Genomic DNA, 18,693 nt, shown 5'->3' on the forward strand with positions numbered 1-18,693 from the left:
TATCAGTGCCCTTTGCCACTGTGAACCACCCCATTCTTCTTGAAGCCTTGTTCATTTTGCTTCCCAGGTCATGAAATTCTGGGTATTTTCTAACTTGATGAAAGCTCTTTCTGAGTCTTTTTTGCTGTTTCTTTCTCATTATCCTGTAATCTACATAATGGTGTTTCTGAGATTGAATCTTTGGAGTGATTTGTTTCTCTAATTATACTCATTGCAATGGGAATCTTACCCACTATATGGCTTTCAATACTTATACTAGGGCCAGACGCAGTGGCTCATGTCTGTAATCCTAGTACTCTGGGAAGCTGAGGCAGGTGGACCACCTGAGCTCAGGAGTTCAAGACCAGCCTGAGCAAGAGTGAAGCCCCATCTCTAAAAAATAGCTGGGCACTGTGGCAGGTGAGCCCAAGAGTTTGAGGTTGCTGTGAGCTATGACACCACGGCACTCTACCAAGGGCAACAAATGAAACTCTGTCAGAAAAAAAAAAGAAAGAAAAGAAATAAAAATAACAACTAAATACTTAAGCTGGGATCCCATTGTGTTTACCATTATTTTAAGATTTCATTTTAGAACCACTCTTTAAGCTTTTTGGAATTGATTGTGATAGGGGAATGTAATCTTTCTTCACATCTAAATTACTATAATAAAACATTTGATGATTAAGATTTCCTTTTCCCTTTGCTACATCATGATATCTGAATAGGAACACATTTATTTTATCCATATTTAGATATGTCTAAGGATCATACTTTTAATTTTGTTACCTTCAGTTCTTGTTACAATATTCTGCTTACCTTCATTTTATAGTAAGTTAGAGTATCTGGTAAAACAAGACTCTTATTACTCTTTTTTCTTTTAATTTTCTTATCTACATATGAAAAATGTACTAAATACATTGTCCTCAAATATCCCAAAAATATTACTAGAATTTTGATTGAAATTAAACCAATTTGTGAGGAGTTGCTATATTTATACTATTTCCCTCAACCCAGGAATATGATACTCTTGTCTATTCAAACATTTTATTTCTTACAGTAATGTGTTTTAAAATTATTTACATGGAGTATGCATTTCTCATATTAAAATCATTTTTATATCTTACATTTTTCATTTCAGTAGTAAACATTACTTTTTTTGTTTTAACATAGTTTATTTACAAACTAGTCGTTACTGGTAAACATTAACGGAATAGATACTTTTTATACATATTTGATATCAAGCCACTTTTATTTTAGCTCTAGAAATTTTTCAGTTGATTTGGTTCTTTTTACGTTTACAACAATATTATTTATAAATAATTATAATTGTTTTTTATTTGCCAGAATGTATGTGTTATAATAATTATATAGTTGTACTAAGTCTTCCAAAAAATGTTAAATAGAAGAGTAATCAGCTTTCCATTTATTCCTGATTTTAATATGAACACCTCAGGTTTTTCCACATAGGGTATGATGCTGGTGGTTAGTGTAAGAAAAATATTTCTTGTCATGTTAGGAAAACTTCTTTCTATTGCTGGATTCTTAAATATATCTTCTTTAAATAAGGATAGGATATTGAAATGTATCATATGATTATTATGGAGAGTAAGGGCGAGGATGCAGATATATTTAAGAGGTGATCATAGATACTTTTGTCCTCTTTAGCAAAATGATAAATGGTATTTTTGACTAAATGCATAACTAATATTAATCATCACTGAACGCCTAACATAGTTACTATTTTATTTTTGTGAAGTATTCTTTAATCATCTACTTGCTTATAAAATTCAATTGGTTATTTTGGGGGAGGAAGTTAATTTGTATGAAATGAAGTTAAATGTATTTTTCCTTCTTATGCAGTCTTCACTGGCATTTTTAAACAAGTATATGTTTGTATTATATAATTTAATTTAGAAACATTCATAAAGGATTTATAATTTCAATTTTAAGAGGATAAAAGTTATTGTCTTTTTATTGTCCTCTTTTGACCAATTGGCTATTATAGCTTATTTGTTCCTTAACAAGCCTAAATGTTAGCCAGGAGTGGTGGTTTGGCCCTGTGATTCTAGCTATTCAGGAGGCTGAGGCAGGAGGATCCCTTGAGCCCAGGAGTTGCCACCAGCCTGGGCAATATTGATGCCATCTCAAAAAAAAAATAATAATAAAAAGAATAAAAAACAACAACAACAACAAATCCCAATTCTAAGTGCAGATCTATTTCTGAGAAATCCCTAGTGAAATGAAAAATAAATGGATATTTCCATCAAACAGTTACTATAAATTGTTATATTGTAGGGAACTCATGATTTTGAATTTAAACAACTTTGTTCATATTTGAAATAGCCTTGTGAGGCAAATAGGAAATAGCTATGATTATTCCCAAGCTGGAACTTCAGAAACCAGTTGACTTTATGTGTAATATGGGTCACAGTGCTGTGTCATGTCTATTAGGCAGTGTGGTGCCCTCTGCTTTGCAATGTTGACAAGGGTGAACTCTACAGTCATACTGCCTTGACTCAAATTCTGTGTTTACCCTTTATTGGCTATGTGAATCTACAATATTTTTAACCTAGTGCTGTTTTAGATTCCTCATGTATAAAATGAAAATATTAATAGTACTCACTCATTGATTTTTTTGTACGGATTCAATAAAATACTAAATAAAAGACTTAGAACACTACTTAGTACATGGTTAAGATCTATAAAAGCAATTATGATGATGATCATCATCATAAAGATGATAATAACCATGTATGTTATCTACCATTCATAATCAAAAATTAGTTAATAATTGATCAAAAGCTGTGAAAACCATTTTTATGTCTAGCACTATGCTAGATTTTCTCAGTCCATTCAGGCTGCTATAACAAAATATCATAAACTAGGTAACTTACAAACAACAGCAGTTTATTTCTCACAGTATGAGGGCTGGGAAGTCCAAATTCAAGGCTCTAGCAAATTTAGTATCTGAGGAAGGCCTATTTGCTGTTTGGAAGGGGCTAGGTAGCTCTCTGGAGTCTCTTTTCTAAGGGCTCTAATCTCAATCAGGAGGACTACACGCTCATCACCCAATCACCTCCAAAAAGCCCAGCCCCTAGCACTAAGATGTGATGGGATAAGATTTCAACATAGGATTTTTGCAAGGCACAAATGTTCAGATCATAGCAAGCCTTAACCCCCACGTGATAATATTTGGAGACAGTACCGTCACTCCTTTTTTTTATTTTTTCTTTTTTTTCACATGTCTCTAAAAATGTGGCATGGAGAGGAAATATAACTGTAGAAAACTTTATAGGCTAAATATTTCAAAGAAACCCACAACACTTTTTAACTGTGTTCTTCATAATACCTAATGACACTTGCAAGAGAGTTGTAGCTTCATCCTCAGCCTCATAAGATGACTACACATAGTCATCTTATTGTCAATAACTCAGTCATTGTTGCCCTTAAAGAATTTTTCTTTTTCAAAATAGAAGAGTAAACCCTATGTGATAGTGAACCCCAAGGTGGGGAGGAGGGAAGTAAACAAACTCACACTAATTTGTATACATATACACACAGATAGGTGATATTCTCATTCAATCATCACTATATGCCATGGTCAGAATCATTACTCCTATTTGGGGGATAATGAAGCCTCCACTAGTTCAAAGAACTTTTTATTTTTTTGTTTTTTTTTTTCAAAGAACTTTTTAAAAATTAAATATTTTGTGAAAATAAACTATATCAAAATTCTTATTTAAAAAATAAAAGAATAAACAATAATCCCTATTATTGATCTACTCTGCTGACTGAAACATCATCAGTATCTGTGGGTAAGCAATTAGCCATATCTTCAGTAAATAGACAGGCTTATTGTGAATCTACAGATTTAATAGAATCTACTATGTTTAACGTGTTCTGTAAACCTTGTTTAGTCTATCAAACAACTTTGCCAAAATAGGGATTATTACCATCTTATTACAGCTCTGAAATTCATGCTAAGAAAATATAAGCAACATATAAAGCCTTGGCCCAAAAGTATTAAAAACAGGTTTCAAATCTTCTATGAGATATTTTCTCCAGATTGTGAAAGAGTAAACACACTCTTCTTAGCTGATTAAATGAGTTTGACTTTGAAAGCTCAAGTGAATTATATCCTAGAGTTTTGATACAATCTGCAATAGTGATTAAGGGCCATGTCTGAAAAATATTTGAGAAATCATGAGAATATGAAATTTGTCAGAAGATAGGAAGCAGTGAAATGTTTTCTCCAGTTTTTATAAAGAAAAATAAAAAGTAGGAAACAGATTGATTATCATGTCCAGTGAAAATCAAGGATTGGTTACTTAACCAATATCTATCAACTGTAGAAAAACTAAGCAGTGCTCAATAACATACATCAACCTAAGTGCTACGGTTACTATATTCATAACATATAAGATCCTGGGGTGTCAGATTCCAGTGCAATATCAAATTTATCAGACAGTGTGATACATCATAATCTCAAATAAAGAAAAAATAGCAACAGCTAGCATGTGTCCAAGCGTATATATGTACCAGAAACAGAACTGCCCACTGTACATAGATTTTTCTAACTTATTCCTGCAATAAATTTATGAAGTAGACATGATTGTTTTTTATTTTACAGTTGATAAACTGAGGCTGAGAGAAATAATAAATTGCTTAAGTCATAAAACAGTAAAGGCCATATCTATGATTCAGATCTTGGTTTGTTTAAATAGGCATTTGATGGACTGTTTCATGATATCCTTGCAACTGAGTGTAAAAATATGGGCTGGATGTTGGAGCTGATAGGTTGATGGGAGTATAAGTTGCTAAAAAGAATGTAGCCCATAGTATGCTCTAGAGAGGTCTCTGGTTACGAGCCAAAGACTGTGTGTTTGATAACAGCTGTGTTCAAAATATCCATCAATTATTTGGATGGGCGGTGCCTGTGGCTCAGTGAGTAGGGCACCGGCCCCATATGCCGAGGGTGGCGGGTTCAAACCCAGCCCGGGCCAAACTGCAACAACAACAACAAAAAAATAGCCGGGTGTTGTGGCAGGCGCCTGTAGTCCCAGCTGCTCAGAAGGCTGAGGCAAGAGAATCACTTAAGCCCAGGAGTTGGAGGTTGCTGTGAGCTGTGTGACGCCATGGCACTCTACCAAGGGTGGTACAGTGAGACTCTGTCTCTACAAAAACAAACAAAAAAATATACCCATCAATTATTTGGAACTTTCAAATGTTCATATGGCATAAAACAGGAAGTGTTACCTAATGTGTTGGTGGGAAAAGATGTCAACAGTTGTAACTAGGAGTTACAATTAACAAGATGAAATTAGTAGAAAAGGTTTGAACTTAGGTAGCTCACTTGTTCATTCTTTCTTGTGGCAAGTATTAATTGTCATTTGTGATAAGCAGCCTGATGGTGGGTGCTGGGAATGTAAGGATGTATACTGCATGGACCTGGTCCTCCAGGAGCTTACTGCCTAGTGCTTAAGGAAAAGAATAAAGGAAACGGTATATATTAGCAATTCACGTGCAATAGGAGTTTTTACTTGATTGTAGATTGCTAGGGGCCAACACAGAGTATTACTATTTGTGCAAGATGCACATTAAGGAAGAAAGAACATTTGATGTGTTTTCAAGTCCCATCTAGAGACTTGTGCTGTGTTTTAGCAGTAGTTATCAGTAACTAGGGTCGTTAAATATTTAGCTTGAAAGAAAAGATTTAGGAAGTAATACTAGTCTTACTGAGAACAGTCGCTGGAAAAAGGGAATTAGACTTACTCTGCATAGCTTCAGAAGGCAAAACTTGGATTACTGACTGAAAATTAGAGTGAAATCAGGAAAACTTCATAGTGTATAGTTATGCAAGATGCAAAGGTCTGACTCAAAAGAAGGCATGCCTTTAATGATTTCTCCAGGAAAGAATAATAGAAGGCATCCCTGTAGAGGACGAAAGTAAGGCTAAGTAACTTTTTACCTTAGGTCTAAGATACTGTAATATTAATACTGTATTCATTTGATTTGGCAGAAGGAATATATACCACCAGCTTTCTAATGTACACAGCAAAAACCTTACAAATCTTATATATTTTAATCTATTATTGAAAAGATACTAGTATATACCCTCTTGAGAATATAATTAAACTCTAATTAGGCATCCAGGATGTAGAAATTTACCTCAAAGGCTAATTTCTATACAAAAGAAAATATTATATACCTATTACACAGCATGCAGGAAAGTCCTATGTAAAACTTTCAAAAATAGAGTCATGATTTATGTGTTGTGTTTGTAGCTCTAACCAGGACAAGTGATTTGATTAACCAAGTTTAGTATGTCAGCAACTCTAGGAAATATTTTCTTCCTCTGTGAAGAAATTATATAAAACTGCAGGTATAAGAGAAACAAAACCATAGTTTTTAATCTCTACATATTTTTAGTAATGATCATCGATTTAAGTATTTTGATTCAGTTATTCATGTCACATTTGGTTACATAAAATAACTCATTATTCAGTGATTTTATTACAAAAGCAAAATGCTGCAAATTATGTTTGAGGATTTCATATATTTTTGGCACATTGTTCATTTCTATAACTCTAAAGTATGTTCTTAAAACACTCCCCAGTTAACACTTATTCATCAGCATGACACCTTGCTGAATGATTTGAGACTAGAATTCAGAGATAATTATTTTATCTTGGAGCCATTATCTCTCACTATGCTACTGTTAAATATGGAATGGCTATTTTATTGCTAAAAAATGATGGTTCCTCTGGATGGTTGAATAAGAGAGAATTATGGTACTTAAATCAATATCAAAATATGACAAATCATTTTCCCTGGCTAACAACTTTCCTGTAATTAGACTTGAAACTTGGCCTTCTTCATCTTAAAAAGCCTGACCAGTTTTTATCTATACTGCCTAGAACATGCATTCAGCCATTCAGTCATTCAGAACAGTTGTTGGATGCCTACCATATTTCTTTTTTTGTGTTTGTGTGTTTTTTTTGGCCGGGGCTGGGTTTGAACCCGCCACCTCCGGCCTATGGGACCGGCGCCCTACTCCTTGAGCCACAGACGCCGTCCGAATGCCTACCATATTTCATGCACTGTGTAGAGCTAAAAGGAACATCTAAACAGACTTAGGACATCAGGGAATGTTTATCAGAGAAAGTGACATTTAAAAATGGTAGCTGCAATGAATAAGTGATAACCAGGTAAGAAGGGGAAAAGAACATTCTATAATAAAAGATCCCCACCCAGAAGTGAGAAAGACAATTTACATTATTTGAGAATTTCTGATGGCCTTGGATGGCTATAGCTTATGTGCAAAGGGAACAGTGGTTAGAGGAAACCCTGCAGGGGCCAATTATGAAATCTCTCCTGGCCAGGCTTGGGAGTGTGTAATTCATCCTGAAGGCAGTGGGGAACGCGTGCAGGCTTTCAAGGAAGAGAAGGGCCTGGTTTCATGGGTTCTGTAGGATGAACACTCTGATTGCAGCATGGAGAAATCACTGGATGAGAAAATTTGGAAATAGAATCTTTAGCTAAGAGACTATTCCATAATCCAGGAAAAAAAATGATAGTGGCCAGAAAAATAATAGTAGCAACAAGGAAGTCAAGAGACAGGGAGCAGTAGAATCATGGAATCAGTGATGGAGTAGGTATCTGGGTTACAAAAGGCCTGTGGGATGCTGACCTGGGCAACTGAGTGGATGCCAGAAGAAATGGCAAAGATGTGGAGATTAGCAGACGTAGGAGAGGTCAGCCTTGTTTTTGACATTTCAAATTCAAGGTGCTTCTTTGTTGTGCGAGGAGAGCTATCCAAGAAACAATCAGAAATGGAAGTCTGGAATTCATTAGAGATATCCAGGCCGAATGTATAAAAACATGTAGAATTTTTGGCACACAGGTAGCTGAAATCCTAGTAATGGGTGAAATCACCGAGGTAAAACATGTAGGGAAATGATGGCTGAGAGCCAAGGTTAGAATGAAGCACATCAATCTTACTAACCAGAAAGGGAAGGAAGATTCCAGGAGTAAGAAAGACAAGCTACAGCGGTAGGAGAAAAATCAACAGACCTGCTATTAAAGAAACCACGAAAAGAGAGAATTTCATAGAAAGAGGATCCAGAAATGTCAGTGGTTGCAAAAAATTCATGTCATGAGAACTGATTATTTGCTCATAAATTTCAATTTAGCAACAAAGAACTGGAATTGGTTCAATCCTGTTTAAAGGATGAATGAAAGGTAAAAAATAGAGACCAGGAATGTTGGCTTATAAAAAATAGGATAGAAATTGCCAAGCAACCTGATACCATCCAGACCCTTTTTTTTTTTTTTTTTTTTTTTTAAGATAGGGAAAGCTTGACTAGCTTCAAATGTTAAGGAATAAGCCAGCAAAGAAGGAGAGAATTTAGATGCGGGGGGAAGTGGGGAGGTAGCAGGCAAGGAAACAGTTTAGGCGGAAAGTAGCTTTAGACAAAGGACAGAAATAAATGTCAAAATGACAGGAAATTACACAGACAAGATAGAGAATTGCTTGGCAGGAATCTGAGGGAGCAAACAAATGAGGGCTTTCTTTTCTCTGAAAATAAAGGACTCTTATCAACTGAGAGTGAGGTGGAGAATTAGAAGATTTGAGATTTGTACCTGTCATATTAGAAAACGGGATCCATTTTACATTAAGTTATAAAAGGCATCTGTTAGTGTCCCAGTATGTTTTCAACTATTGCACAAGAAATGTAAAAAAACAATGGTTTAAAATTCATTGTGGCAATGTCATGGTTTCACTGCAGAAAATAGCATAAACTCCCAAAAAGAGTTACTAGAAGTTCTAATAAAAAAAAAAAAAAAAGATTAAATTTCATGGCAATCTCTGTGGTGGAAATGACTTCAGCTGTTGTTTGTCGTGAATAAACCATACCAACCGTTGCATGAACCATAAATACGTTCTTGATGGATTGAATAAAGCAGAGTTCAACGTATGGGATGCCATCCAAGTTCAACAGAGAGCCTGCAGGCAGCTCTGTGGCTCCAGCTGAGCTGATCAGGAAATCAGTTCACTAACGTGTCCATCTACTTTGTTGCTGCCTTTTGGCTTCTCAGCTTTTCTTTCATTGACAATTGTTTATAAAACGTAAGTCACTGTTTTGACCACTCCAAATCCTGTCATAAAATCAAGCAAAACCCAACTCCTAATTCCCTCTATGTCTTCCTTTTTCTCAGCTCGCAAAGTCAAGTGTCATATTTCTGCTAAACAACGTTCAGTGTTGGATTCTTGCTGCCATTTTATTTGTCAGGTTTCTTCCCCTCCCCCCTCTCCCCCCAAAGTTGAAGTGAGTCCCAGAAAGTAGGATATTATTTTACCTTTTTTTCTTACCTGATTCAGTGCCTTGCATATACTCTTCCTAAGTCTTTATTGTGAAATCGATTGTTTTGTTGTAAATACAATTCTATTTCATGAGAATTGTAATTCCAAACTACTTACATGCTATTCAGAAACTGCTCTCATTTCCTTATGTCTTAAGCATATCACCCTGACATCTCCTATTATGCAAGCATTAAAGAAGAAAATATTAACCTGAGATTGTCAGTTTAGGCTTGGTTCCTCTGTTTTTCTGAAGAATCACCAAAATTTGGGAAGAAATAGATGAATAACATTGTTCATAAGGCTGACCATTTTTGTTCTTGTTGCCTCTTGAAACATGTATGCTCTCCACCCCAGTTTGGTTTTGGAAAACTCAGTGATGAGCACGTGTCGTGGTCCCAGTCATCTTAGCATTTTTCTGGCATTTCATTGGCCTAAAGCCTGGAATATGGAGAAACATAAACGGCAAAAATAAAAAATGTTAGTGATTCTTGAAGTCTGTTTCCCAATTTAGAGTAACAAAAATGTAAACAGAGATTGATGTAGGGAAAAGTAAACAAAATTCTTATAGTCAGTACAGTGACAATAGCACAGGATAAGTTTCTCAAATGAAAGAAATTTTTAAAAAATTATATCAAAATCTGAGCTCTTTGTCCATGATAAAGTGTATGTGCACATACGTGTGCCTGTGTGTGCTGGAGTGGCAGAACCTGCGTTCACAGACACACACGCTCACCAGTGGGAGGCTTTGTGATATATTACATTCTCTCACTAAATTAAAAACAAACCTTTTCTCCCTTTTCCTTTACAGAATTGTCAGCATCACACTGCTGGTGACTTCTGTGAACGATGTGCTCTTGGATATTATGGAATTGTCAAGGGATTGCCAAATGACTGTCAGCAATGTGCTTGCCCTCTGATTTCTTCCAGCAACAAGTAAGACTGAGAAATGTAACCATATTTCCTGATCAGTAACGCCATCTGTCTAGCACATGGGCTGTCTCTGATTTGGCTATTTTTTCCATGTAGACAAAAATCTCAACTTAAGACAGATTTTTTAATAATATAAAAATATGACAGAAATAAATGCATAATACTCTATAGTTTATTTTTCCTATAAAAATCCTGTCCTGAGTAAATAATGCTTATTAATTAAAACAAAAATACCAATATTAACATAAGATATGTTTATGAATAAATGATGCATGTACACATCTTTATGGCTTTATAAATATATAGATCTAGTGTTCACATAGAGTTCTGTCCATAATGTCAGTCATGAAGAATTAGTTGGGTGCATATTATATTACTTTTGTGGCTGTTTCCATTTGTTTTGTGTGTTTAATTCAAGATTTAGAACTAATTATTAAGAAAACAATTGAAAAACAGCACAATTAAAGGAGGATGACTTGTTATTATGCTCAAAAAAAAAAGTTATATCTCTCAGAATCACAGCTTCCTTTCTCTCACCATGGTCTGAGCTTGGTGCCATGGAAACACAGCCATAAGGAGAAACAAAAACTAGAATATCTTCTTTGAGTGCTGTCTGAACATTCTGCATGGGGTTATATATCGAAGAAAACCTTAGATGTTTTCATCTTTTTTGCTAAGACTACCTACACTTTCTGTTAACTGATTTATAGACTTCAATAAGGTAGTGTGATTTTGCTCTACAATTTGCTTTTGAAAAGAATATATGTGGGTTGATTCAGAATTAGAATTCTGGACACCTTACTTGGGTATTAAAGGACCACAAAGCAATTCAGACAGGGTGATCTTTCCACCTGTGCCTACTCACTGTTCTTCATCTTCAGCTAAAAAACGAAATGAAAACATTTTCATGTAAATCATCTCCTTTTCCTCTGTAAGTTCCTCTTTCTTGTTGGCTGGAATCCTAAGCTTTTTAGAGGGTGTAAATGTAAATTTTTGGCTGAGTTGTCTATTGATGAAGATAATATACATGTTCTTATTTTTCATAAAACAATAAAAACAATATTATTTTTTCTCCCTTTCCCTAATCTACTGCTGAGGCCCAGATTTAAACAAGAGAATGTTATTTAATTGTCTATTAAAATATGAACCATTTGGATTAGAAAAATTAAGTAATTAACGAATACTTCCCTGGTGGGAGCACTATAATAAAAAATACACGAGAAGCGTGCGCTTTCTTAGAGAAGCTCACTATAAAATATAAGGAATGTAGATATAAATATAAAGAGAATTCAAGGACACAAAATACCACATTTAATTTTGAAAGCTTCAAAACAAAAGAAGGAGCAGTATGTACAATAGATCTCAAACAGTGGATCGAAGGATTTTTACTAAAGAAGATAGTAGGACATTACTTGGGTTTGAAAACAAAAAACAGAAGGAATGTTTGAAAGCTAGTAGGTAACAGTGTTGGAGCATGGAGTTCAGACAGAACTGAATAATCGTAGATGAAAATGAATGGGAGAATGGTGGCTATATTGTAGAAATCCTTAAATACCCGTCTAAGAAATAGCTATTTAATTTGCCATGTAATAAGGAAACACTACAACTTCTTATTTTAAGAAAAAGGTTAATATGATCAGAACAACACTTCAAGAAAGCTACTGTGACAGAATGGAGTATAATGAATTGAAACAGCCAAAGGAGAAAAGCAAAGAGACCAATTAAAAGGCCAGCACACTCGCGTAGGCCAGCACACTCACGTAGGCAAAAGATGATTAGAGCCAGAAGGTGGATAATACCAACAAGAATAGAAACAAGGGACTAAATGGGAGAAAATGGTTTAATACCAGTGTACGGAATTGATAACTAATTAGACATAAGGGATGGGGATCTAGATGGTGTAGAGTTTTTTAGCTAGGTTCCCCCCCAGAATGGTGGTGGCACCAACTGAAATAGGGAACCAGGAGAGAGCCACTGCAGAAGCAAGACAATTCATGTTTCACATGGATGTGAAGCATCTGTCTGAATGGAAATATGCAAATAGCTGCAGGAAATGGAAGTCTGAAAATTGCAAGAGCAGATGAAGGAAGAGATAAGTTAATAAATGACTTACAGTTGGATAAGATTTCCCAGGCTGGTGTTACCCAAGAGGAATATATAGAAAAAAAGGAAAGGCAGGAATTCCTATTTGGGGAAAGCGAGAAGAAAAAGAAGAGCCAAGGCAGGAGCAGTCAGGGAGATGTGGGAACTCAGGCAGCAATGTCACTGGTACCAAAGAAAGGGAGAATGGCAGTGAACAGCGTCACACACTGCTCTCACGCAGAGATGGAGCAAATATGGCGGCAACTAACTATGAGAATCAATGAAAAATTCTGACCATCAATTGTGGAAGCAGACTTTACGTTACAAGGGTTTGAGTTTACAGCTTTAAGAAATTTCAAGAATAAAGGCTGGGCACAGTGGCTGATGTCTGTAATCCTACCACTATGAGATGGGTGGATCTCTTGAGCTCAGGAGTTTGAGACCAGTCTGAGCAAGAGGGAGATCCCATCTCCACTAAAAATAGAAAAATTAACTGGGCATTATGGCAGGCACCTATAGTCCCAGCTACTCAGAAGGCTGAGACAAAAAGGATCCCATGAACCCAGGACTTTGAGGTTGCTGTGAGTTATGATGATGTCATGGCACTCTATCTATGGTGACAGAGTAAGACTGTCTCAAAACCAAAAAAAAAAGAAACTTCAGGAATAAAGAGAAAGAATACTATCATCTAGATTGGTTAAAAGGATCAGTTCAGAGTGCTTTTCTGTTTTTGTTCCATTGTTTTATAAGATTTGAGTGTATTTTTATGCAAAGGCCCTGAAAGAATCAAAATATATAATTAAAATGGATAGTTCGGGGTCTTTCAAACTTTATCAATCGAACCACTGTAAGAAACCCTTTTTTACATCTTAAGTTAGTACCCCAAAACTTGAAAACTTATGTGTGTGGATACCATACCATTTATCAATTTTAGTACCTCACATTTTTAGAAATAATCTTGGTCAAAAGCCCCTAAAATGATTTCATGACTCACTGAAACCACCACCAGTTGGAACCATCAGCCTAATTAACAAAGCAAAGACCCACATATCGTGAGAAAAGAAGGACTGAAGCAGAGAAAGCAGCCAGGGCAAAGAAGAGACAGTTTCTTCCTGAGATATAAAAATGGATTCTAAGGAACAGATAGAAGAGGCTGAACTTCCTCATTTCTGTGACTTCCCTCTGCGCAGCCAGTGAGAAGCAGAGGTAGGGCGTGTGAGTTATTGCCAACTCATGTCCACAGCCCTCTTTCAAGTCTTCACTGTTTCTTACCAAAGCAAAGATGGTAGACTTTTTTTTTTTTTTTTTTTTTGTAGAGACAGAGTTTCACTTTATGGCCCTCGGTAGAGTGCCGTGGCCTCACACAGCTCACAGCAACCTCCAACTCCTGGGCTTAAGCGATTCTCTTGCCTCAGCCTCCCCGGTAGCTGGGACTACAGGCGCCCGCCACACCGCCCAGCTATTTTTTTGTTGCAGTTTGGCCGGGGCCGGATTTGAACCCGCCACCCTCGGTATATGGGGCCGGCACCTTACCGACTGAGCCATAGGCGCCGCCCAAGATGGTAGACTTTTAACAGCCGTGCCAGAGACGCAGCGCTCACACGCTCTGCTAAGTTTTCCACATCCTACCCCAGGAAAGCTCAGAAGCCATGGCTCAGAAACCCTCTTCAATCTCCTGTTCCAGTCTCAATGTCCTCTCTTGCCTGTTAAGTGGTGCCAACTTTGGAGTTTCCAGCTCTTTTCCAAACATGCACAGTGATCATGGCTCTTGCCATTCCCAGTGACAATTCCTGTGAAATCCAACCCATTTTTAAAGCCCCATCCAACCCCCACCTGTACCACAAAGTCTATCTGTACTATAGCATATATTTTGTACATTTTATATACAACTAACACATTTAACTTCATATCATTATTTCAATCAAATGTTCTTTCAGAAATTGAACATCTACTTTTATTCTAACATTGTGAATAAAAGATGAAATATATGTGTCCCATCCTTTATTTGTGTGTATCTGACTTTTATGCCAAATTATGAATTCCTTGAAGATAAGGTAGCATTCTTTATTCCTCTATTCAACAAATATTTACTTTTTTAATTATTAAATTATATCTGTGAACATTAATGCGATCATGGGGCACCATACACTGGTTTTATAGACCGTTTGACACATTTTCATCAGACCGGTTAACATAGCCTTCCTGGCATTTTCTTAGTTGCTGTGTTAAGACATTTACATTCTACATTTACTAAAGTTTCACATATACCCTGGTAAGAAGCACCGCAGGTGTAATCCCACCAATCACCCTTCCTCTGCCCACCTCCCTCCTCCCTCCTTTCACTTTCCCCCTTTCCCCCTATAACTGGGTTATAGCTTTCATGTGAAAGCCATAAATTAGTTTCATAGTAGGGCTGAGTACATTGGATACTTTTTCTTCCATTCTTGAGATACTTTACTAAGAAGAATATGTTCCAGCTCCATCCATGTAAACATGAAAGAGGTAAAGTCTCCATCTTTCTTTAAGGCTGCATAATATTCCATGGTGTACATATACCACAATTTATTAATCCATTTGTGAATCGATGGGCATTTGGGCTTTTTCCATGACTTAGCAATTATCAATTCGGCTGCAATAAACATTCTGGTACAAATATCTTTGTTATAATGTGATTTTTGGTCTTCTGGGTATATACCTAGTAGAGGAATTATAAGATTGGCAAATCTATTTTTAGATCTCTAAGTGTTCTCCAAACATCTTTCCAAAAGGAATGTATTAATTTGTATTCCCACTAGCAGTGCAGAAGAGTTCCCTTTTTCCACATCCATGCCAACATCTCTGGTCTTGGGATTTTGTGATATAGGCTAGTCTCACTGGAGTTAGATGATATCTCTAAGTAGTTTTGATTTGCATTTCTCTGATGATTAAAGATGATGAGCACTTTTTCATATGTCTGTAGGCCATGGGCCTGTCTTCTTCAGAGAAGTTTCTCTTCAAGTCCCTTGCCCAGCCTGCAATGGGATCACTTGTTCTTTTCTTCCTTATACATTTGAGTTCTCTATGGATTCTGGTTATTAAACCTTTGTCGGAGACATAACCTGCAAATGTCTTCTCCCATTCTGAGGGCTGTCTGCTTGTTTTACTTACTGTGTTCTTGGCTGTGCAGAAGCTTTTTAGTTTGATCAGGTCCCAGTAGTGTATTTTTGAAGCTGCTTCAATTGCCCTGGGGGTCCTCCTCATAAAATACTTGCCCAGACCAATTTCTTCAAGTGTTTTCCCTGTACTCTCTTCTAGTATTTTTATAGTTTCATGTCTTAAGTTTAAATCTTTAATCCAGTAAGAGTCTATCTTAGTTAATGATGAAAGGTGTGGGTCCAGTTTCAGTCTTCTCAGGTTGCCAGCCAGTTCACCCAGCACCATTTGTTAAATAGGGAATCTTTTCCCCAGTGAATGTTTTTAATTGGCTTGTCAAAGAGCAAATAACGGTAAGTAGCTGGATTCATCTCTTGGTTCTCTATTCTGTTCCAGACATCTACTTCTCTGTTTTTGTGCCAGTACCATGCTGTTTTGATCACTGTCGATTTATAGTATAGTCTGAGGTCTGGTAGCATGATTCCTCCTGCTTTGTTTTTATTTTCTGAGTAATATCTTGGATATTCGAGGTTTTTTCTGATTCCATATAAAATGAAGTATTATTTTTTCAAGATCTTTAAAGTATGACAGTAGAGCTTTAATAGGGATTACATTTTAACAATGTTAATTCTTCCCAGCCATGAGCATGGTATGTTTTTCCATTTGTTAACATTTTCAGTTATTTCTTTTCTTAGAGTTTCATAGTTCTCTTTATAGAGATCTTTCACGTCCTTTGTTAGATAAACTCCCAAATGTTTCATCTTCTTTGGCACTACTGTGAACAGAATAGAGTACTTAACTGTTTTTTCAGCTTGACTATTGTTGTTATATATAAAGGCTACTGATTTATGAATGTTGATTTAGTAATCTGAGACACTGCTGTATTCCTTGATCACTTCTAAGAGTTTTGTAGTAGAATCCCTAGTGTTTTCCAGATATACAATCATATCATCTGCGAAGAGTGAAAGTTTGATCTCTTCTGACCCTATATGGATACCCTTGATCGCCTTTTCTTCCCTAATTGCGGTGGCTAAAACTTCCATTACAATGTCAAAGAGCAGTGGAGACAATGGGCAGCCTTGTCTGGTTCCTGATCTGAGTAGAAATGATTTCAATTTAATTTCATTCAATACGATATTGGGTGTGAGTTTGCTGTAGATGGCCTCTATCAGTTACCAATTTTCTTAAGTGTCCTGATCATGAAGGGATGCTGGATATTATCAAAAGCTTTTTCTGCATCAATTGAGAGAATCATATGGTCTTTGGTTTTTAATTTGTTTATGTGCTGAATTATGCTTATAAATTTATGTACATTGAACCAGTTTCTTGTAAGATTCATTGAGGAATTTTTGAGTTTCTGAGGAGTCTGTTGTTATTTCGTCTTTGTAGTTTCTGATTGATGAGATTAGAGATTTTACTCTTTTTTTCCAGGTTAGGTTAGCCAACAGTTTATCTATTTTATTGACCTCTACAAAAAACCAACTTTTTGATTTATTGATCTGTTGTATAATACTTTCGTTTTCAATTTCATTGAATTCTGCTCTAATTTTGGTTATTTCTTTTCTTCTACTGGGTTTGGGGTTGGAATGTTCTTCCTTTTCCACTAGCTTAAGATGTCCCATTAAGTTGTTAACTTCCTCTCTTTCCATTCTCTTGAGGAAGACTTGCAGTGCTATAAATTTCCCTCTGAGAACTGCCTGTGCGGTATCCCAGAGGTTCTGATAATTCGTGTCTTCATTGTCGTTTTGTTCCAAAAATTTGGCAATTTTCTTTTCTTTTCTTTTTTTTTTTTATTAAATCATAGTTGTGTACATTAATATGGTCATGAGGCACCATACACTTGGTTCATAGACCGTTTGACACATTTTCATCACACTAGTTAACATAGCCTTCCTGACATTTTCTTAGTTATTTTGCTAAGACATTTACATTCCACATGGCAATTTTCTTCTTAATCTCATCTCTGTCCCAGCTATCATTCAGCATAAGGTTATTTAACTTCATGTTTTTTGTAAGAGTATGCAGATTCCTGTTGGTACTGAGTTCAACTTTTATTCCATGGTGGTCCGAGAAGATGCAGGGAATAATTTCTCTTCCTTTAAATTTACTGAGGTTAGACTTATGACCTAAGATGTGATCAATTTTGGAGTATGTTCCATGGGTTGATGAGAAGTCTGTGTATTCAGTTTTGTTGGGATGAAATGTTCTGTAGATATATGCTAAATCCAAATGTTGGATGGTTAGGTTTAAATCTAAAATTTCTTTGCTCAGCTTCTAATTGGAGGATCTATTCAATACTGCCAAAGGAGTGTTGAAATCTCCGACTATTATGGAGCTAGAGGAAATCTAGTTGCTCATGTCTGTTAGAGTTTCTCTTGTAATTTAAGGCACATTCTGGTTGGGTGCATAAATATTAATAATTGAAATGTCATCATATTGAGTATTACCCTTAACAAATATGAAGTGACCATTCTTATCCTTACTTGTGTTGGTTTAAAGCCTATTGTATCTGCTCATAGAATTGCAACAACTGCTTTTTTCTGATTACCATTTGCCTGAAATATGGATGACCATCCTTTCACCCTGAGTCTATATTTATCTTTTAAGGTAAGATGTGACTCTTGTATGTAGCAAATATCTGGCCCGAGTTTTAGCTAACCTGTGCCTCTTTAGAGGACAGTTTAAGCCATTCACATTAATGGAGAATATTGATAAGTCTGGAAAAATTTTGGGTATCGAGTTTTTCGAAAGTCCATTGGACATTTTTAATCCTTTTGCCACTGTGGAAGTTGGAGTTTGATCAAAAGTTTCTGAGTGAGTTTATTTTTGTGGTAGACGATTGGGCTGGTCATTATGGAGGATAGGTCTGAGAATATCCTGAAGAGCTGGTTTGTTTATGGCAAATTTCTTCAACATATGAATGTCATTAAAGTATTTAATTTCTCCATCATAAATGAAACTCAGTTTAGCTGGATACAGGATCTGGGGTTTAAAGTTATTTTGCTTTAGGAGATTAAAAGTCGTTGACCACCCTCTTCTGGCTTGAAAAGTTTCAGCAGAGAAACCTGCAGTCATTCTAATATTCTTCCCATTGTAGGTAATGGATTTCTTACGTCTGGCTGCTTTCAGAATTTTCTCCTTCATATTAACTTTAGTGAAGTTAATTATGATATGCTTGGGGAATGTCTTATTTGGATTGAGTCATG

General features: G+C 36.0%; 1 protein-coding gene across 2 annotated transcripts in view; it reads left to right on the top strand.

Annotated features, from left to right (window-relative positions):
- LAMA2 (laminin subunit alpha 2) overlaps positions 1–18,693 on the top strand; it is a 656,330-nt gene that overhangs the window by 458,647 nt on the left and 178,990 nt on the right. For both annotated transcript variants that reach the window (XM_053591647.1, XM_053591648.1), the window contains exon 30: positions 10,152–10,276. In XM_053591647.1, the coding sequence (XP_053447622.1) occupies positions 10,152–10,276 (125 nt within the window). The remainder of the gene's footprint in view (positions 1–10,151; positions 10,277–18,693) is intronic.

This window comes from Nycticebus coucang, chromosome 5 (genome assembly GCF_027406575.1).
Source record: "Nycticebus coucang isolate mNycCou1 chromosome 5, mNycCou1.pri, whole genome shotgun sequence".
NCBI lineage: Eukaryota > Metazoa > Chordata > Mammalia > Primates > Lorisidae > Nycticebus > Nycticebus coucang.